We start from the raw sequence: 23,975 nt of genomic DNA, 5'->3' as shown, positions 1-23,975 counted from the left end.
CTCCCTTTCCCAATAGACATACAATCCTGATTCAATGCAAGCGGTTATATGTTTACTATAGAGGTTCATAAGTGGCCAACCTCTTATGGAGACGGCGCGCGTCCAATCGAAATATAAATCATCTTCCAAAATCTAGAAATAAAAAGTTCTCAATAAAAAGTTATAGCACTAATAAAGACAATTTAGAATTTTCGAATCCAATGCTGGCTTTGTTATGTAGTCACCAAATGTGAAAGTACCACTCATCAAACGTTCAATACCCAATCCAATGTCCGAGCGAAAACTAATATTGTAGAGAAAACCATAGTCTCGTATTGTAAATTTCTTTAACATTTTGTGTACTTTCTCGGTCTTTGAACTTTCAATAGCTTGTAACCAAATAATTGTTGGCGCATAACATAGCCAATCAGTTTTCGACCATTTTTCAATAGTATCAGCAGCATCGGTGAAAAGTGGTACAGTTAGTAGGGATTTCAATTGACCACAGTAAGTATTCTCCAATGTAATTGTGGCGCAGAGGATTGTCGACAGAAAGAAACGAGCAGCAAAGGTTTGCAAACTAGTTGAAGGTAGGAAATATTAAAAAGGTTAATGTTCGACTTGTAAATATATACCTCGAGCTCACACTAAAGTAGAAATAAGATTCAGTTTATGTTTCAGCGATAGATTGCTCGAAGGACTTATGATTAAGATTACCATTGCTTCACAACGATGGTCTTGATTTTGTATTTGGAGGAGCATGCTCACCTTTTTGGACCTAATGGTTGCTGTATGAATACCGCAAACATATCTATTATGGCTTGTGAAATAGCTGGGGAATGTGGAAAGCTGCGACTTTGATTCCATCGCCAATTATTCAGTAATTTATTATATACATTACTAAGGCACAAAGTAAGACAGTAATAATTAGAAAAAGCCAGAGTTGGTTGCTAAATGGCATTTTACTAGCACACCAAGCGAGAAATAAACTAGGAAATACATGATACAAAGATCAGATTTAGTAAAAAAAAACAAGTACAAATATTTTATTAATACTCACGCAGGCGCTGGTCCTAAAATTGTCACCGAAGAACGTGCAATGGTAGCCGATGTTTCGGTTATATCATTATACCAATTATAGATGCAGCCAATAGCCATTTCAACATTTTGTGTATAAACATCACCCAACATACCGCCCGAGCTTCCGTTCTCATGAATGTAGCCCCAATTGTCGGCGCCATCTAAAATATTGTGGCGAATATTAGCATCACTATGCTGTTAGTAAATAATCACAACACAAAAACATTAAAGCAAGCTACACTTGTGCACATGAACACATCAATCATCATTTACACACATACATACATGGAAAGCACATGCACACACATAACCAGCAGCTCGGAGTGATATATCTCACATACACACGTGTAGTCATCAGCCCAAGTTCCTATTCATACATACACACGCATATAACTAAATTACAAAACAGGAGATACAACAGTTCTAGAAGGTGAAACGTGTAGAACTTTGGAGAAATATGGGGCGAGGCAACAGAGAGTATAAAAGCAGCGCAAGCTGAGTAATAACGAATCAGTTTGATTTAAACACGCATTAGTTGTGAAGTTCGTGATATTGAAGTATAATTGTACTACTCCCAAAGGGGACTAAATAAAGACCATATTGAAATACTGAATATTGGATATTTATTCTACAATTCAGCGATACGAACGTTAGCAGAAGGTGCAAAATAAATGGTATTCCCCGAAATTCGTTAAAATATGATAGCATTTGTAGATGAAAATATATGTGCGATTCCTTTGTTGTTGGGGGTACAGCTAAATTAAGGTTTTCAGCGAAATGGGTCATGAAATATATAACTGCGTTATATTTGACTTTATTTATATGTAAGTATTAAGTCGCTTTCAATACATAATTGGGAGATTTCGCAACCGATTTTCAGTAACTTTGCGTAGAGCAAGTGTTTTGTAACTTTGGACGTACTTAAGAATCCGATGACAACGCAATGTGAGGCGAAAAGTTTTAGAGCTCAACATCAAAGAGCATAACGAAATTCTGAACAAACGGTTTTTGCTAAATTGTCACAAACCAGGACACTTGTAATATTTAATATTGTTTATTGTGATGGCAGGATCGCCATGTAGTGTAAGCCAGTTAAATTAAAACAAAATAGATTTTGCTGGCGCTAATGTTCAGTGCCGAAATCAGATTAATGATATGTTTTTATTAACAAATGCTTTCCCTTTTATAGGAATTTTTCTTACAATACTATTACAGTATTTTTGTACAATACTTATACACTAAAAATAACTACATTCTATTTCTATATACCTATTCAGTACAATATTCTTATTACCTAACTATGTAATAATGTTAGGTCAGTCGCACCGACAAACCGACACTGTCGATCAGTTATGTTTATGGGTTAAGCGACTGTAAATGGATATGGCTCCCCGCTGGGTTCAATGTAATTTAACTATGCCGCTATGACTGTGGCGCTATGGATTATTTGTGTGTGGTCGAAAGTGAAATTCATTTGCTTATGCATTTCAAGCTAGAGCTATTCTGGCATGTACATAAGTACAAATATCTTGTATTGTGGTAATGTTACCCACCATAACAAATAACTGCTTGATATGGACCCGCCTCCAAGTGCGATAAGGAAAAATCACCGTAAGTACAATGATGAAATCCAGAATCTGCCTACGCAGGCATTTTTATTGAGATTATGATAAGGAGGCCCTCAGCAAAATCTACACAGAATTGGTAAACATTTTTGTTAGGTGTCATCCGGTGAAACCCCTTATCAATATCCACTATCCTACCCTTACAAAAGAAGTACGAGTCACCCTGTCCTAACTTCGTTTTGGATATAGTAACAGGTTAAACTCGTAATTATTTAGAATCAACCCCGACGAACGTATAATATATACAGCATGCGATGTGTCCCCACATGACATCGACCATCTTTTTATTTGTAATGTGAAACCTATGCCTCTAACAGTAACTTTCTTATGATATACGCCGGTTGAAATTGCTAGTTTCTTTGGAATCCCATTAGAAGAATTTGAAGCCAATTTTTGAATAAGGCGAAGCAGTGTTAACACAACAACGACAGGGGAAGAATTTCGCCTGCTGACGCCGGAAACGTGATATTTAAAAAACTAGTCCGACTTCGGAAATTTTGCCTGTGACTTACTCTTCAAAAAAAAAAAAAAAAGACCACCAGAATAAGGAAGTCTTGATAGCTATAGGCTTTTCTTTGAGAGAAAAAAAAATGTATGTTTGACCTAAAGCTTCACTTGTAAACCTATCGTCTCTTTATTTAGCTCAACAATTGAATTTTCTAGATTTCATGTCGTGTGTAGAAAAAATTAAGGCCGCGGCACAATGAAAATAAAGCATATAAATGAGTTCAACACAAGCTAATTCATTTCAGTAATATCGCCACAATCAACCAAGATGTTGCGTTTATAAATATGAAGGAAATTCAGACTTGGCAATTGAAGTTCATTCCGCCTTGCCCATTCACATGCAAAATTTCGCAAAGCACTGTTGTTTAGCTATATTTTATTAAAAAAATGTGCCAAAAATAAACGAATGTGAGCACGCTAAGGAATCTATTTGTACTATGGCACTATTGTGAATATTTTGATTAGAACTAACACTGCACTACCGGCAGTTGCTAACATTTGCCTGATGGCAACGCTGACGCATGTAAGTTTATAAATGTTTGATTGATAGAACAGCTGATTTCTGTTGATATTTGATATGAGACCTTTATATTTGGTGCGCAAGAGGCGAACGGAACCGGCTCGTCTACTCATAATGCATAAGATTGAGTTAAACGCATGTATATGAAAAAACTGCTTATGTGACGGGGCTTCTACTTACATGACTTCATTCGCAAATGACAGTTGTGCAAAATACAAAAAGTTTTCAATATCTCTGCTTCTGAACCATAGAATGATATACTGAGGTTTGAGTCCAATCCATCGACATTGCCGATACGAGGTGGCTAAAAAGACAAACAAATAAAAATTAAACAAGTCAATTTAAAATAAGGTATAAGTAGAAAAGTACTGACAAAATGCTTTTAACTAATAAACTATTGAAAATTTACAAACTGCTTTTGCTTATTTAGGTTAACCATAATAGTTTTAAAAGTAATTCAATTGCAAGTAAAATCCATCCAATACAATTAGCAATTAAATTAGAGAAAACAAGCAATTCAGAACAATTGAGAAGTTAGTTAACATGGGCACATAACGGGCATACATACATACAAACATATATGCTCTATAACATAGAAGGGAATTTGCACTACAGGCTAAAATGTAAAAATAACATATTGTAACAAATTCTGAGAACTTCTGATATTTTGCACCTTCTACAGAGTTCGTATTGCTGAACAGTAAAATAAATAACTCCAATATTCAGTATTGCAAAATGGTCTTTATTTAGTCTACTTTGGGGGTAGTACAATTCTACTTCAATATCACGTACTTCACAAAAGCGGGTTTCAATCAAACTGATTGCTGGTTACACAGGTTGTGCTGCTTTTATACTCTCGGTTTTCTCGTTCACCCATTACTCCTAAGGTCTAGTCGTTTCGCGAAAATCTGTTCGAGAACATGCTTGGTTTCCAGCTATATACAAGTATATTTGTAGTTTATGCTTTTCGTATAGCCATAAGCGTGTGTATGTGTGAGCAACTACATCGGCTGATGACTACATGTGTGCGTGTGATATATCTCTTCGTTGCCTTGTATGTATGTGTAAATGATGATTGATGTGTTCATGTACACATGCGGCTTGCTTTAAAGTTTTTATACCCAGCTGAGCAGAGCTCACAGAGTATATTACAGGCATGCTTAACGAACGAAACGATATCATTTCGTTACGATAATCAACGTTAATAAACGAAACGAAGTCACTTCGTTTCGTTTATTAACGTTAAGATCGTCAAATTAACGTTAATTTGGCGTTCTTAACGTTAATAAACGAAACGAAATGACTTCGTTTCGTTTATTAACGTTGATTATCGTAACGAAATGATATCGTTTCGTTCGTTAAGCATGCCTGGTATATTAACTTTGTTCGCATAACGGCAATCCATAACGGCTTAAACTAATCGAGATAGATATAGACATCTATATATCAAAATGATCTGGGAGAAAAACGAAATTCATTTAGCTATGTCCGTCCGTCCGTCCGTAAACACGATAACTTGAGTAAATTTTGAGGTATCTTGATAAAAATTGGTATGTAGGTTCCAGGGCACACATCTCTGATTGCTATTTAAAATGAACGAAATCGGACCATAACCACGCCCACGTTTTTGATATCGAAAATTTCGAAAAACCGAAAAAGTGCGATAATTCATTACCAAAGACGGCTAAAGCGATGAAGCTTGTTAGGTGCGTTAACCTTATGACACAGAATAGAAAATTAGTATAATTTTGGACAATAGGCGTGGCACCGCCCACTTTTAAAAGAAGGTAATTTCAAAGTTTTGCAAGCTGTAATATGGCAGTCGTTGAAGATATCATTATTAAATTTGGCAGGAACGTTACTCCTATTACTATATGTGTGCTAAGGAAAAATTAGCAAAATCGGATTACGAACACGCCCACTTTTAAACAAAAAATTTTTTAAAAGTCAAATTTTAACAAAAAATTTAATATCTTTACAGTATATAAGTAAATTATATCAACATTCAACTCTAGTAATGATATGGTGCAACAAAATACAAAACTAAAAGAAATTTTCAAAATGGGTGTGACTCCGCCCTTTTTCATTTAATACGTCTAGAACACTTTTAATGCAATAAATCGAACAAAAAGTTACCAATCCTTATGAAATTTGGTAGGGGCATAGATTCTTTGGCGATAATTGGTTTCTGTGAAAATGGGTGAAATCGGTTGAAGCCACGCCCAGTTTTTATACACAGTCGTCCGTCTGTCCTTCCGCTCGGCCGTTAACACAATAACTTGAGCAAAAACCGATATATCTTTACTAAACTTAGCCCACGTACTTACCTGAACTCACTTTATCTTGGTATAAAAAATCGCCGAAATCCGACTATGACCACGCCCACTTTTTCGATATCGAAAATTAGAAAAAATGAAAAAATGCCATAATTCTATACCAAATATGAAAAAGAGATGAAACATGGTAATTGGATTGGTTTATTGACGCAAAATATAACTTTAGAAAATTTAAAATGGTGTAACACTTACCATATTAAGTAGAAGGAAATGGCAAAAGTTTTGCAGGGCGAAATCAAACGCCCTTGGAATCTTGGCAGGAATACTGTTCCTGGTATTACATATATAAATAAATTGGCGGTACCCGACAGATGATGTTCGGGGTTACCCTGGTCCACATTTTGGTCGATATCTCGAAAACGCCTTCACTATAAAACTAAGGGCCACTTCCTTTTAAAACCATCATTAATACCTTTAAATGACACGCATATCGTACAAACAAATTCTAGAGTCACCCCTGGTCCACCTTTATGGCGATATCTCGAAAAGGCGTCCACCTGTAGAACTATTGCCCCCTCCCTTTTAAAATACTCTTTAATACCTTCCATCTGATACACATGTCATACAAGCACATTCCAGGGTTACCCTAGGTAAATTTTGCTAAATGGTGATTTTCCCTTATTTTGTCTCCAAAGCTCTCAGCTGATTATGTAATGTTCAATTACACCCGAAATTAGCCTTCCATACTTGTTGTTGTTGTGGTTATTTACTAAAATAGTGCATAGCATTTGACGTGTGTAGGGATTATAATGTTGTTTATGCATAAAAAATGGGTTTTAAATAAGCAGATATAATTTTTGTAAGCTGATTTATTTGTAAAAATTGCAAAAACCTAGCTGGTTTGTTCGTCTATGTAATGCAGTATCTTCTAATATTTTCGGTCATAAGCAAACATTGTCAAAGTCCAAGTCTAAGTATAGGACTTAGGCGATTATTGCTTGTGGTAAGAGATATGTATGTAGAAAATACATTTTTTAAAAGGTGACTTTTCATGATGGACTGTAAATATCACCCAATCTAATCAGCTGTTTCAAAAATGCCATATTTCAGAATTTGTTTGAAGAATTCCCTCACTGAGCCAGCACAGGGTTGGGAGCCCCCACTTGTGATATGGCTCATTACTATAAACAATTTTCTAGCAAAACTCGACAGAAATGGTGTAAAGATTGTGGCGTACGCTGACGATGTGGCGATCCTGATTTCGGGATCATTTCCGACAGTCATGAGTTAAATCATGGAAAGAACATTGGCAAAACTAAGTAGGTGGGCAAAGGCAAAAGCATAATGCAAACCACAAAAAAAACAAAATTCAGACAAGACGGATCTACTACCCTTCACTGGGAAGTGTAAACCACCTATCTTTGTATTACCAAGACTAAACGCCCAGTAACCGAATATCTAGGCTTAAATATCGATTTTAAACTATAGTAAAAAGCGCGCATCGAGGAACCAACACGAAAAGCTTACACGACTGTATAAAACTTTAAGGTGATGTTCGGTAAGAAATGAGGTTTCGGATCAAAGATGTTATGGGGAAGTGGTGCTAGCAAAAACTTAGTGAGAAGTATAATATCACTTGCCTACAGAAAGTTCAGCGCACTCTGTGCGTTGGAGCCTCCGGAGCCCGCCGCACCAGCCGCACAACGGCTCCAGATTCTATTTTGAACCCGCTTCCAATGAACATGTACCTATTATATACCTCGGTACAAATAGCGCTGATACTGAGGGAATCCGGGTGCTGCAGGATACAAAGAAAGGGCATGGAAGTATTCTTAATTTCCATTAGCCGAAAACTTTTAATTTGGTAATAGATTACTATCCCCGCAAACTAAAATTTTAGGGCGGTGTTAAAACTATCATTCCAAGTAGCAATTATTGAAAAAAAGAGAGTACAGTTCCAGCTAATAACGGCATACTTATCTCACGCTTAAGTGCCGCTTAAGCTGAGATGAGCAGAAAAATTGCATGTTATAGAACAAAGTGGCAAGGTTAATCTCTATTCAACTTTGACTGTAGTTTAAACTCGCACTAAAAACCAGGCATAAGTATGTTTTCAGCTGAAACTATTTGTACGAATGGTGCTTTCTGAGAAAGGTCTACTAATATTTGCAATAAATTACACCGTGCAAAGCTATGCTGTAGACTGAGTAGGCGACTTTGAAGTATAGCTTCGTTCCGAAGAAAAATCTACTACACCCGTCCTTATATTAATATTTAGTAGAAGCGTGATCGATGAGAACATAATAATAATATTTTTGTGGTAATAGATATAGTTCTGTGACTATCGGGCATAGCTGAAAAAGTAATTTTTTTCTCGAAATTGAGTTAGTGGGCGATTCGATATCTGTATTTACAACTCATAGTTTTCTCGGCAAAAACATACAATTTTTTTTAAATATTATGACCATTGTATACAAAGAAAGTATGATATCTTATCCGTCAACTGCCTGACAGGATGTTCAAGATGGCTACTTTTTAACGTGTTGCCAGAGTTTTGACAGGATGTTCAATATGGTGGCGCATAGGGCCGGATATCTTTAGCGTGTGATAGAACGAGGTACAGAATGAAACCACGATAGTCAATTAAAAATCAGGTGATCGGTTCTATTTGTAATTTTGATGTATATGCAGAAGTTATCACATTTGCTTTATGTACAATGGTTTAAAATTTTGAAATGCAAGCAATTATATTATAAAAGTAAAAGCCATTAAGTTTGCAACTTTTGAAAACCACTTCAAAAACTTCAAGACTGGTTTTCTCAGCTGTGAGTGACTTTTTCGCTAATGCCGGGAAACCACAAAGTAGAATGAATGGGCGCTTTTAGCGAACACAATTTTTGTTGATACGTTGCAAACATGTTTCCGTCAGTTAAGTGATGTAAATTTTGTTTTATTAGCGGAGTTGAGCCAACTGCCAAATGAAATAATTATATTAAAGATTCAAGGAAAAGGACTTCTTAAATTATTTTTACAATTCACCATTATATTAAGCGGAAAACATTTATGCATAACCAATACTTTAAAGTATCAAAGAACTGCCGGACAGCCGAATAAAAACGGTGAGAAAATGTGTATATAAAATTGTATGCTCAATAGTTTGACAGCAAATTCATACATTTAGTATATCGAAAAATACTTCAAGGTGCGTTCAGAAAGTTATCACTTAAAGACTGATCAGCTGCGTTTGCTGAAAGCGCCCAATGAAAGAGTTCTAAGGAATGAATTTCTATTGACAAACATTTGAATTGAAAGATAAGTGAATCACTGAGTTCGACGTCCTGCTTATGGTAAATTCTGCAAATTTTATGTCTTTATTTCTTCTTCTTGTTCTAACAAACATCATACAGGCAGATGTTAAACTCGCGACAACTCGCTTAAGCTCAATGCACTATTAATTGCCAGGCTACCAAAAATTTGAAATGCTACGCTTTTTTATTCAAAATTATGCCTCAAGCTTTCTTATGTCTTCATATTTATTAAGTGCACCCTGATGTTCATATATATGCAAGGCGAATCTATACCAGGTGGTGGCAAAGCGAATTCAATCAATTCGCCATGCAGATGAATGTCAAGTCAAAAGAAAATTTTCATAGATTTCGATTAACTGACATTTTGTTGTACAAGGCTTTGTATGAAAAATTATCAAGAAGAAGCAATCAGCTGATGGGATAACACCACCTATAATGAATTCGCCTTGTATATATGTATGTTTAAGGAGCCGAGGGTAAAGTAAACAAAAGTACTTAAACAAAATAAATAAGTAAGCCAATGATAAACAATCAAAGAACAAGTAAGGAAGGTTAAGTTCGGGTGCAACCGAACATAACATACTCAGTTGAGAGCTATGGTGAAAACATAAGGGAAAATAACCATGTAGGAAAATGAACCGAGGGAAACCCTGGAATGTGTTTGTATGACATGTGTATCAAATGAAAGGCATTAACGAGTATTTTATGAGGGAGTGGGCCATAGTTCTATAGGTGGACGCCATTTAGGGATATAGCCATAAAGTGGATCAGGGTTGACTCTAGAATGCGTTTGTACGATATGGGTATCAAATGAAAGGTGTTAATGAGTATTTTAAAAGGGAGTAATCCTTAGTTCCATAGGTGGACGTCGTTTCGAGATATCGCCACAAAGGTGGACCAGGGGTGACCCTAGAATTTGTTTGTTCAATATGGGCATCCAACGAAAGGTGTTAATGAGTATTTTAAAAGGGAGTGAGCCTTAGTTCTACAGGTGGACGCATTTTCGAGGTATCGCAATAAAGGTGGACCAGGGGTGACTCTAGACATTGTTTGTACGATATGGGTATCAAATGAAAGGTTTTAATGAGTATTTTTAAAAGGGAGTGGGCCTTCGTTTTATAGGTGTTCGCCTTTTCAAGATATCGCCATAAAGGTGGACCAGGGGTGACTTTAGAATTTGTTTGTATGATATGGGTATCAAATGAAAGGTGTTAATGATTATTTTGAAAGGGCGTGGGGCTTAGTTCTATAGGTGGACCCCTTTTCGAGATATCGCCATAAAGGTGGACCAGGGGTGACTCTAGAATTCGTTTGTGCAATATGGGTATCAAACGAAAGGAGTTAATTAGTATTTTAAGAGGGAGTGGGCCTTAGTTCTATAGGTGGACGCATTTTCGAGATATCGCCATAAAGATGGACCAGGTGTGACTCTAGAATGCGTTTGTACGATATGGGTATCAAATGAAAGGTGTTAATGAGTATTTTAAAAGGGAGTAATCCTTAGTTCCATATGTGGACGCCGTTTCGAGATATCGCCATAAACTTGGGCCAGGGGTGACTCTAGAATTTGTTTGTACGATATGGGTATCAAATGAAAGGTGTTAATGAGTATTTTTAAAAGGGAGTGGGCCTTCGTTCTATAAGTGTTCACCTTTTCAAAATATCGCCATAAAGGTGGACCAGGGGTGACTCTAGAATGAGTTTGTACGATATGGGTATCAAATTAAAGGTATTAATGAGAGTTTTAAAAGGGAGTGGTGGTAGTTGTATATGTGAAGGCGTTTTCCAGATATCGACCAAAATGTGGACCAGGGTGACCCAGAACATCATCTGTTGGATACCGCTAATTTATTTATATATGTAATACCTGCCAAGATTTTAAGGGTTTTTTATTTCGCCCTGCAGACATTTTTCATTTTCTTCTACTTAATATGGTAGGTGTCACAACCATTTTATAAAGTTTTTTCTAAAGTTATAATTCGCGTCAATAAAACAATCCAATTACCTTAACATATTTCATCCCTTTTTTCGTATTTGGTATAGAATTATGGCATTTTTTCATTTTTCGTAATTTTCGATATCGAAAAAGTGGGCGTGGTCATAGTCGGATTTCGTTCATTTTTCATACCAAGATAAAGTGAGTTCAGATAAGTACGTGAACTGAGTTTAGTAAAGATATATCGATTTTTGCTCAAGTTATCGTGTTAACGGCCATGCGGAAGGACAGACGGACGACTGTGTATAAAAACTGGGCGTGACATCAACCGATTTCGCCATAAAATCTATGCCCCTACCAAATTTCAAAAGGATTGGTTAATTTTTGTTCGACTTATGGCGTTAAAAGTATCCTAGACAAATTAAATGAAAAAGGGCGGAGCCACGCCCATTTTTAATTTTCTTTTATTTTTGTATTTTTTTGCACCATATCATTACTGGATTTGAATCTTGACATAATTTACTTATATACTGTAAAATTATTAAATTTTTTGTTAAAATTTTACTTTAAAAAAAAATTTTTTTTAAAAGTGGGCGTGGTCCCTCTCCGATTTTGCTAATTTTTATTAAGCGTGCATATAGTAATAAGAGTAACGTTCCTGCCAAATTTCATCATGATATCTTCAACGACTGCCAAATTACAGCTTGCAAAACTTTTAAATTACCTTCTTTTAAAAGTGGGCGGTGCCACGCCCATTGTCCAAAATTTTACTAATTTTCTATTTTGCGTCATAAGTTCAACTCATCTACCAAGTTTCGTCGCTTTATCGGTCTTTTGTAATGAATTATCGCACTTTTTCGGTTTATCGAAATTTTCGATATCGAAAAAGTGGGCGTGGTTATAGTCCGATATCGTTCATTTTAAATAGCGATCTGAGATGAGTGCTCAGGAACCTACATACCAAATTTCATCAAGATACATCAAAATTTACTCAAGTTATCGTGTTAACGGACGGACGGACGGACGGACGGACGGACATGGCTCAATCAAATTTTTTTTCGATCCTGATTATTTTGATATATGGAAGTCTATATCTATCTCGATTCCTTTATATATGTACAACCAACCGTTATCCAATCAAACTTAATATACTCTGTGAGCTCTGCTCAACTGAGTATAAAAATAACACAAAAGTTTATATGTCCATACCAGAATCTGCGAAAAACGCACTTTCGAAAAATCTGTTGGCAAGGGCCTTTGTGAATTTGAAACGATATGTTATTTTTGTTTAAACCCAGCAAGAAAACGGGTGCGTGAGAATTATTTACAAAGTGGCAGCGCTACTTGTTCCAAAATCTGACAAATCTTTTAGCAAGATTTTTTTATTCACAGAGGTCCGATGTCAAGGTAGAACAAAACTAGAACTTTCTATAGAAATGGAGTTACAATGGCATTGTTCAGAAAGCAGGCCGTGTACAGATGAGCAGCGATACAATTGGTAGCCACATTTTTGACAGCAGCGCTTTGGTCTAAGTTATATGAATAGAATAATAGAATAGAATAACCTACGACTGAACCAGTTGAGAACGAATTCAAAAGTTTTGGAAAAGGGGACAATTACAATTTCGTAGGACATCAAAATGTTGAAAATGACAGTTGAAAGCTTTGTAAGAAGACAAAGTTAGAACGAGTACCGATAGTTCGGAACTAGCATCATTCCCTGCTGGGTGCTTAATGTCCAGTGTGTCTTTGTTTTTGTACCCAGCGTGAACTTATGCACAAGAGTGATATAACCCAGATTGGTTACCGGTTGTATGCAATGCCATAAAGGCATCAAGATAGATTTCATTTTATCAATATTATCAGGATCGAAAGAGATTTGGAGTGGGCCATGTACGCGCGTCCGTTATTCCGTTTACACTACATACTGAGTAAAAATTTAAGTACCTTTACGAGATTTGCTGTACTGACCTAAGCGGAGGCATTGAGATATCTTAACGAAATCTGGCGTACTTTCCTATCTAGATCAAGAATAGACTGGCTTTGAAAATGGGCGGAATTGACGATACCACGCCTACTCTTTCCATATGAAAATTAAAAACAATGGAACAAATGCCATAATCCAGTACCAAAGAAAGTTTATAGCTAAGTTAACGAAATGACGTAAAATAAAAACTTTTAAAATGAAAAATGGGCGTGGCATCTACCACTTTTAGAAGAAGAAAATTTAATAGTTTTTAAGCCGTAAATCAAAAGCCATTAAGCCACCATCCTATTGTATATACACCCTGTGAAAACCAGCAGAATAGATTTGGTGGCCACGCCCACTTAAAGAAATTTCGAAAAATGAAAAAATTTATAATTTATTACCAAAGACCGATATAGTGATAAAACACTGTGCGCTTGCTTTATGGAAAAAAATAGAAATACGATAAAATATTGGAAAGTGGGCGTGGCATCACATTCATAGAAGATACAATTTGTAGACGATGGAGATATAATTTTAAAATTTGCCTTGATAATTATACATAAACTTTGCGAAAATTAACCAAATCGAATGACGACAACGCCCACTTAAAAATTGTTTGAAACCAAAAACTTCAATAACTTTCTGGTATTTAACTAAATTTCACTTCCACTTTAACTCAGCGGTGGTATAGTGTGATAAAGTACGAAAATTGAAAAATAATAAAAATTTCAAATGGGCGTGGCTCCGCCAATTTTTTGGCAATATCTTTGTCATACTATTCATGCCGTATTTCGAACAAAAATCGACCAATCCTAATGAAGTTTGCTATAAGAATTGTTTCTATGGCAAAACTGTTTCTTGTAAAAATGGGAGTAATCGGCTTGAAGCCATGACCACTTTTTACACTCAGCCGTACGTTTGACCATCCGTCCGCCCACGAATACGCGAAAATTGAGATATCTTCATCAAATTTAGTACACTGGCTTATCAGAACTCAAACATTTTTTTTATGGATAATTGTCGCAATCAGATAATATCCACCCCTACCTTTTTCAAAATCTTCTATAACAAAAACTAGTAATTGATGAAATGGTTGACACTTTATAATGATTGTCTATAACGAAATATATAATTATAGTAAAATTTTTGATAAAGGGCGTGGTGTTGGCCACATTTAGAATAAAATAATTTAAAGGGTTTGTGAGCCGTATATTAGAAGCCGTTAAGGCTGCAGAATGAAGGCTCATAGAATTTAGATCTGGGGAGAATTTGCTAACGACCACGCCCCTTTTTTATAAAACTTTTTAAAGTTTAAACCGTCACAAAATTAGCGGAGCACGATATATCCTTATGATTAGATAGTATGTTTAAGCTTTCGCATTATTTAATGCTCGTGACATTACCCTTTAAATGGATCCTTAATATAAATATATACGAGAGAACACGCTGATTATATTTTGGCGAATATTGACATCACTATTCTGTTAGTAAATAATCACAACAAAAAAACATTAAAGGAAGCCATCCACACTTGTGTACATGAACACATCAATCATCATTTACACACATACATTGAAGGCGACGAGAAGTACATGAACACACATAACCAGCAGCTCGAAGTGAAGAGATATCTCACACAAACATGTAGTCATCAACCGTAGTTCTTACTCACGCATATAAATAAATTACCATGCGGGATATTCAAAAGTTCTAGAAGGTGAAACGTCTAGACCTTTGGATGAGTATGCGGACGAGGCAACAGAGAGTATAAAAGCAGCGCAAGCTGAGTAGTAACTAATTAATTTTGATTTAAACACGCTATTGGTTGTGAAGTATAATTGCGAAGTACTACTTCCAAAGTAATCTAAGTAAAGACAAGTTTGCAATACTGAATATTGGAGTAATTTATTCAACAGTTTGGCGATTCGAACGTTAGCAGAAGGTACATATATATCAGAAATCCCCAGAATTCGTTAAATATAATGTTCGATATCGCACAAAGTTAGACTTCCTTAATTGTAACATTCCTATTTAATTGCAGGAAAAATATAATGGAAAACTGGTTCAATGAGTATTTTTCTGAATAGAGGGAAACTTATCCTAGTTAAGCAAAAATAGCGATTGACAAATTGCATAATAATTTCAACTGACCTTGTGATCGTTTACCTTTTATCACGCTACGAAGGAACCATGCTAATAAAAAATGTCAGACCACATGCTATAAGCCTTTTGATAAGGCGCTAATTTTTTTGACAGGAACTTAGCACACAAACACCACATATACACATACATATGCAAATACTCAATGCATTCGTATATTCTTTCTAAGTCAACAATTGAGTGTGAACAAAAGTTTTCCATCGTCTTGCCGTTTTGTTGCGTTGTCATTCGATGTTGTTCCCGTTACACTGATTTTATCTCATACAAAATCACTAGACAAACAGTCTCAGCGCAAACAACTTGACAACAGTTTTACCACACAAATACCATTAAAGACTTTCCCTTACATGTGTTTATATTTTAATTCTCACTTTATCTGGGCCCACATATCTGTAAGCTATTCGTACTTAAGGGCTTACATATGTAATAACGCCCTCTCATCACGCGTCTATCGCCCACACGCGGGTCGTACAATACATAACAGCATGACAATAAATATTAAGTGTTGGAAATTACTCTTACCACATAATTAGTCACCGTACATGGAAGGTAGGTAATAGAACCGACACGCATGGTCCGCCCTCTCAGATTGTGAAGTTTGTTTGGAAAAAGTTCAACATTCCGGGCGAAACTGTTGTTCGGCAAGAATGCGTCCAATAGAAGAGCATCAAAATTTCCATGAGTGCCAACATATTTTTGTGTCCAAAGTTGAATATTGGAGTCTTGCTGTGTGGACGATGGTGATGTGGTGATGCTGGATAGTAGTGAGGGTGAATGTGATGCTGATTTAGTTGCTTGTTTTGTGGTGTAACGTTTGTGGCGCACCCCATTTGCTAAAGTTTGTATGTCAAATTTGTTAGTGTGATTTAAGTGACTTATATTTTATGTGTTATTTACCTTTGGGTTTTTCTGTTTCTGAGACAACCATTAGATGATGTGGGTAAACTGTAATAGAGATGCGGACATTTTTTCTTAAGTTATTGATTGTTTAATAAGTCTAATATTTTTTTTTTTGAGAGACCAATAATGCATAATTATTATTTTTTATTTTTTATTGATTTTTATTTGTACTCAAGTTTATTACATTATAGGCAAGCATCAGTGAGATACAAGTTATTCTGTCATGCAAAAGCTGAAGACAAAGCAATTTGCGCCTGCTGGTATACGATGGGGACCGTCTGGCCAGTGAAGCATCCGTAAAGCAATTTTCGTAAAACTTTTTGAAGTCTTTCAATTTTATAGGAGTTAGATTCATAAAAAGGATTCCATATTATTGAACAATATTCAAGGTGACTTCTGACCAAGGAGATATAAAGTGCCTTAAACGTCATAGGGTCCTTAAAGTCACTGGTGTTTCGTCTAATGAACCCAACCATTGCAAAGGACTTTGCAACAATGAAGTCAATATGACTGGAAAAAGAGAGTTTGGAGTCAAAAATGACACCTAAATCTTTAATCTCTTGACAACGATCAAGAGATTTAGCATTTAGTTTGTAGCTAAAATATGTCGCAGTTGTTTTTTTGGAATAAGACACAACGCAGCATTTGTTTGTATTTAAAAATAAATTATTGTCTGCGCACCAATCGGCAAAAGAGTTCAGATCAGATTGCAAGTTAATGCAGTCAGAGCTATTACGGATCGTCAGAAATAGTTTGACATCGTTCGAAAACATCAAACATTTTGCGAATTTGAATTGCTGGGACAAATCATTTATGAAAATCAAGAATAATAGAGGGTCACAATGGCAACTCTGCGGAATACCTGACCAGGCGTTTATAAGTAGAGATGACTTGTCGGCTCCAATTGCCACATAGAGCTTTCTGTTCGATAGAAAACTCGTGAAGAATTTCAACAAGTTTCCATTGATTCCATACTTGGCTAACTTGTGTGCTAGAATAGCATGATCAACCTTGTCGAATGCTTTCGAGAAGTCAGTGTATATGACGTCAAGTTGCTCAGAGTTCTCTAAAGCACCCACAATTTGCTTAGTAACTAAAGCTAAATTTGTGGAAGTAGACATACCTGGGAAAAATCCATGCTGACACTCCACTATAGCCTTGCCTACGTAATCGAACAATTTACGTTAAAGTTCGTGGTCGAAAATTTTTGCAAGAGTACTCTGTTTAACAATCGGTCTGTAGTTGCAAATGTCATTGCAGTTACCAGACTTAGATATGGGATTATTAGTTGTTGTTGTTGTATGAAAATATTTTTGACGCAGTTTTTAACTTTTATTTATTAATAAAATTTTGAACAAGCACATCACGAATTTTTAATATAGACACCACAAAATAACCCGTAAATGAGGAAAGGATCACGTTGCGCGGCATCACGCGATGTACTGGAACATTAATGGGGCGAGAGGAAAGAAGAGTGATGCCTACTTAAAAGTAAAAGACGTGAGGCAGAATGGTGTGAGTGCAAGGAGATTGAGATACTGGCTGATAAGAATAAAACCCGAAAGTTCTTCCAAAATTACTGGCGTATGACGGAATGTTTCAGGACCGGACAGATTTCTGCAGAACTGATAATGGCGACGTACAAAGTATACTTAAGTTGTGGCGGAAGCCCTCCTACTCATTGATAGATAGCGATGAAGAAGACGAACCCGATACCCCAACTGCTGATGACGGGAAACTTCTTGATTCAGCACCTAACGAAAAGAGCGAATGGTAACATTTAGATAAAGAATAACAAAAGCTAGTCAAAAGCATGGATCTACTCCTATGCAAAGTAAAGTCGGCGAGCATATGCCATCAGATTGGCATCTAAGTGTGATCTGCCTAATTCACAAGAAAGGCGATCCCGCAAATCGCGCTAATTACAACCTGCTTAAAATTGCATATGTGACCCGCTCTATGAAAAGGTGGCTTATGGGTCAAAAAATTTTTTTCCACTTTTTTCTGTTTTCGATAGTTTTTTATCTTTAACAGCTGTTTCTCGCAATTTCTTTTTTGAGTCATAAGCCATCTTTTTATAGGCCGGGTCACATATAAAGTTCCATCTAGCGTACCGTGTGAGAGACTGATGAATGTCAACGAACCGATTGTAACTTCTCAGTGACCTGATAAATCTACTACCAACCAGATGCTCAGATCCTGGCAAAGACTTCCCATAAGAAAATAGGTACGCAAAATCTTTTTGTCGACATCAAAGCAGCCTTTGATAGCGTGAAAAGAAGTTGCTTGTATGCTGCCATATCTAAACTTTAGTTCCCTTCAAAGTCACTAAGTCTTTACCAAATGATGTTGAGAAAAAAAGAGGCGACAAAGTGGGTCTTGCGGTAATGAGGACAAGACAAGGTCTCGGCGCATTCACGGCTTGGCAGCCACGACACTGTTAAGGGACATAAGCTCGAAGTTTTTGAGGTGAGATGAGATGTCCGAAATAAAAGTTTTCCGATAAATGTATGATACTATCCGAGATCCTTAAGTTCAGTATCGAAATGTATGAGCTGTATGAGATTTACGCAGTTATGAAAATAGTGCGACGAATAAAATTTTTAAGGCAAACTTTCCGGCCAATTAAGTATAAAATAAAATAAATTTAAGGCGCGATAACCTCCGAAGAGGTTTTAGGCACAGCTTCTCTACCAACTTGCGTGGTGCTCTTTTTAATTTTTCCTACAAATTGGCGAGACGGACCCACATGTTTTATGCCGACTCCGAACGGCATCTGCAAGGCCGATAAGTTTTCGCTGAAATATTTTCATGGCAGAAATACAATCGGCGTGCTTGCCAAACACTGCCGAGGGGCGACCCCGCTTAGAAACATTTTCTTCCTATTGAAAAAACTTGTTTCTAAAATTTAGATGTTGCTTTTCCCGGAGTGTGAACCCAGGATCTTCGGTGCGGATGGCGGTGCACGCTACCATCAACACACGGCGGCCGCCAATTAAGTATATCTATCGTTTTTGGAAGCAAGGAAAGGGGAGACCTTCAGTGAACTGGAAGAGGTATGTGAAGGAAGACTTGATCTACCATGGAGCTTCCGATTGGTGGCACTTATCGCGAAACAGGGAAAGCTGGCGTGACCCTTTACCCGTATTTATAAATTGTGACAACCCTGAGCTTATTTGTCCTACAACAATAATACTTGGTATATGGGTCACAAAGATAGTGATCAAAGCAATTATGGAAAAGTTTTTAGATATGCAAACCTATCCTACCCTTTCCCCGTCCCCTGCAACCATTTTATAACTGACCCTTAATGTGACTATTAATTTTAGAACAGTTGTATTTTGAATAGGCGTCTTACTCAATGTGGTCCAACTATTTTGGAAAAGTGAAAGGCGCGTCACATAACTCAAAGTCTTAAATCTTTGACAATTTTCGAACCGTGTCCTGGACCGATTCATGACAATTTTCGTGTGATTTCGATGACTTCGGAAATATTTCCGGATGAAAACGGCATTGTTCTCGGGATAATTTTCGGCACAATTTCGGGATATATTCGGGACTGTTGGGGCTAGTTTGGGATTGTGTTCGGAATAATTTCGGGACTATTTCTAGATCACTTCAGACTGTTTCGGGTCCGTTTGGGGATCGTGTGCAGAAGTATTTTGGAAATATTTTTGTGAGACTATTTAGGGGCTATTTCATGATTTTTTAGGACTATTTTGGGACATTTTAGTGATTGGGATCGAGATAGGGACTGTTTCGGATCAGTTTCTTGATTGTTTTCGTAAACCTTACGCCAAAACCACTTCGTGACTATTTCGGCACTATCTCCATATAATTTCGAAATTCTTTTCGAGATTATTTCAGGATGATTTCGTGCCCCTTTTGAAATGTTTTTGTAGACATTTCGAGGCTGTTGGAAAATTATATCGGAAGGCCTGCTGCGCGATATTTTTAAACCATCTCTGGGTTATATGAAGAATATTTTTGGAACTTTATCAAAAATATTTAGGGATCATCTTTTTAAAAAATGCTTCATTTTATTTTCTTCGTGCGGACTGGGCCGCAGGTATAGGCTAGTCTATCTATAAAAATATTAGTCCCATAAATTGAAGGAAGAATAGACTACATGGTTCCTGAGCTTGTTCAAAGGTGCGGAAATAACAGGACATTTTAGACACAACTTTAACTGAAGAGGATCTGGTGTTTACAATGTTGGTCAAGAAATAAGTTGAATGTATTGGCTGCCAGATCACTTTAGTGCCCTTAAGACCCCATTACTGATGCTTAGCATAGACCTGACTTGACTTGGCAACTTAATTTAATGGTGGCAACTTAGCCACGATTATACTCCACTTGGCGCATAAAATCTGGCATCATAATCAGCGTTGAAATTTATTTTTAAATAAATGTCAATTTGTATGACAAAATGTCAAAATGAAATGGAAACAAACAAATGGCATCTCAAAATGTAAACGTCACTTAGAACTTACATAGAAAATCAAAATTCAACAGACTTCTGAGTCAAGTTAAGTTTTGAGTAATCAGTAACATGCAATGTTCATTTAACAGAACTGTAAGTGACAGTTCGCAAGCCAAGTCAAGTCTATGCTAAGTATTAGTAATGGAGACTTTAGGCGAATGTTTTAGCCGTGAATAAATATATACTAGCCGGACCCGCGCGCATCTTGCGCAACCAAATACAAACTTAGATGCGCTTGCCCTGCCATCTCGCGAAAGTTAGCAACTGCCGGTAATGCAGTGTTAGTTCTAATCAAAATATTCACAATAGTGCCATAGTACAAATAGATTTCTTTGTGTGCTCACAATCGTTTATTTTTAACAAATTATTTTAATAAAATATAGCTAAATAAAAGCACTACGACCAATAATGCCGAAAGCTCGCTAATAGCACGAATATCCATCTTTAAAACCAAAACTTTATTTATAGATTTGGATTCCAAATAACAGAGAAAAAGGGACCTGTACATAAAAACAGGAATTAGAAACCTTAATATATAAAATACACGTGTCACAACATTTTTGGGCGCGATGGACTCCTAAACTCCTGAACCGATTTTGAATTTGTTTTACACCCAGTGTGTAGTTTGATCTAAATTGAGAGATAGGATAGGCTATATCTCAGTCTATAGTCGCAATATTATTTTATTGCACATTTTTTTATTTGTTTATACGTAATAATAAAATGTTCCGTATACGCAGTGGCACTCATATTTTCAGGTAGTGCGGATATACTTCTGTGTAATTGCTTGGTGTTTAATTAAAAAACCTGCTTATGAATAAAAAATATTATAGCGAATGCTATCAAGTATAGCACATCACCAAGCCCGCCGAGACGGTGGGGGTTTCTGAGGGGACCCGCGATTTAGAGGTACTATGAAATTTTTTTTAATTCAGGAGAGTCTTTAGTGTTGTAGAGGGTAATTTTCATACCCCTGGGTGACTAGAGTCTCGAGATATAGGCCAAAAAGTGGGCCAGTGAATGCCTAGACAGTGTTTATACAATATGGATATCAAATGAAAGCTGTTGATGAGTGCTTTAGTACAAAGTAATATATTATCCAGAGACGGACTGGGACTGGGATTAGGACTAGGACTGGGACTGAGACTTGGAGTGGGACTGGAACTGGAATAAAATACATACCACACTCTGCGACAGGCAATAAGGGATGCAGAAGAATGAGAAGAAATTGAGAGAAGAGAAAAGAGTGAAGGAGATTGAGAAAGAGATAGAATGAGGCGAAGATGCAGATAGATGAAGCGAAAAAGACGGAGGGATGAGTGAATAAAAGGATTAGGAAAAAGTGAAAGGGGGGGGGGGGGAGCGCAGATTTAGATGGAAGAAGCTTATTAAAATGTACGCAGATAGGCCAAATTTAGTGCAGCACAACGTCTGCCGGTTCTTCTAGTAATATATAAGATTGACAGGCGGGCGACGATAAAGGTAATAATATCACACAGTACTTCATCAAAAAGAGTCCTGGAATGCAAACAAGCACTGAAAAAACCCCACGCAGGTCACACTATACATTTAGGGAGCCCGGTCATAAAGGGATAGGAAGGTATCCAAATGAGTTGGCACAGGACAGTGCTGTACTCGATTAATCGGCGATAGACGTTTCAATTCGCTGGGGAGAATTAAAACGGAGACAGCAGTTCCATATAATTAATCAAGCTGGAAAGGCGCGGAACAAAGTGGTGACGTGCGTATGCATTAGTAACATTTTGATGTGGAAGGACTGCGAAATTTCTATCATCATATGGGAATTCTACGGTTCGACGAAGAAAAAAGAATAAATGCTTATTATGGGCATACTAACTAGACACTGCCCTCTGCCGCATGTGCTTTGGCTTCGTCCATAAACGCAGATGTAGCACCAGCTAGTTGCCAGATCTAGAGCTTGCGTAGCCAATCACCTTTATACATAGCTTTCTTTAGTAACAAAGTTGTTCCTTTTTGAGCTGAACACGATCTAGTAACGATGCAAAAAGTTCCATTTGACACTACCTTCAAGCCTTAACAAGCAATTTTGCTCACTAGTTATCGATTTACCTTTAGGATATGCAACCAAAATAACATTTATAGATATTAGTAAAATTTCACTTACATTGCAGTAATTCATTGGAGAGAAAATCCTCAGGATTCTCATGCTGGCACAAAAATAGATAAAATTTATCTTTAAGGCGTAGCGCGGCATTGCGTGTTGCATAGTAACGAGCGTGCAGAAAACGCACTGTGTCCGAAAGGATGGTGATAAAGCCCTGCAAAAACACAAACAATAAAATGCATGTGAAAGGATTTAAGGAATTGCTTAAGAATGCCAAAGGGGGAAAAAATAAAAGAAATACGAAGAAAAAAATGTGAAAGGCACATAATTTGAAAAATATTTCGTTTGCATTCAGGGCAAGTAAAAAGTCATGTAATGCATGAACGAATAAAAGATGAAAGTGAAATTGATGTAATTGAAGTGTAAGTGGTTGTCTTATATGTGTGTTTGTATGTATGTATATTTGTCTGCCAGCGTAAATGCGTAATTGGTAAGTAAAGGTAAGAAAATATTATTAGCCTTGTTTGTGCTGAACAGCGTGCACTTAACTGCGCATCCTTACCTCAGTGACACTTTCGACAGCGCGCAGCAAATACAGCTCCAACTCATAATCGTAGTCCAAGCTGTCGCCACTTTGGCTGTTGCTGCTGTTATTCGCTAAAGATCCAACATTGCTGATGATGCTGCCTTGTCTGCTTTCCATACCATTGAACTGATTGACAGCAATCCATTGCAGACCAATTATGCGTCCCTGTTGAGATAGATTGCGGAATGCTAGCTGTACTGCCTCGAGGTATTCGAGTTGTAAGGCGCTGTTATTGACGCCAAAACAACCTCTCCTGCCACCAACACCACCATGAACTATCAACATGAATGATAGCTGTGAGAAATATCGTTGTACTGCAAAAGAAAAACGTTGAGTCAATGTGAGAGCAGTGAGTGAACGTACGAAAGGTAAGTAGCGCAGAAGGATTGATATTGATGGGTGCTGGATTGCATTGGGCTGCATGTTGTCGGTAGGAATTACACCGTAAATTCGGCATTAAAGTCGAAGCTATTATTTTCAGTAGTCGTTTGCTTGGATTACGCAGTTAACTTACTTAAAAGTTGTAACAAAGTGGTGACGTGCGTATGCGTTAGTAACAT

General features: G+C 36.9%; 1 protein-coding gene across 1 annotated transcript; it reads right to left on the bottom strand.

The window, feature by feature from the left end:
* On the bottom strand, nucleotides 1-23,975 carry Ir92a (Ionotropic receptor 92a). The gene is given in 11 exon segments (XM_067774667.1): nucleotides 1-132; nucleotides 240-559; nucleotides 748-859; nucleotides 862-968; nucleotides 1,040-1,220; nucleotides 3,892-4,015; nucleotides 15,883-16,193; nucleotides 16,258-16,305; nucleotides 22,890-23,043; nucleotides 23,392-23,729; nucleotides 23,930-23,975. Coding segments are annotated over 11 exon segments (1,755 nt in total). The 3' UTR covers nucleotides 1-118.

The sequence above is a fragment of the Eurosta solidaginis genome, chromosome 1 (genome assembly GCF_040869045.1).
Source record: "Eurosta solidaginis isolate ZX-2024a chromosome 1, ASM4086904v1, whole genome shotgun sequence".
NCBI lineage: Eukaryota > Metazoa > Arthropoda > Insecta > Diptera > Tephritidae > Eurosta > Eurosta solidaginis.
This window is presented reverse-complemented; position numbering and strand designations above follow the sequence as displayed.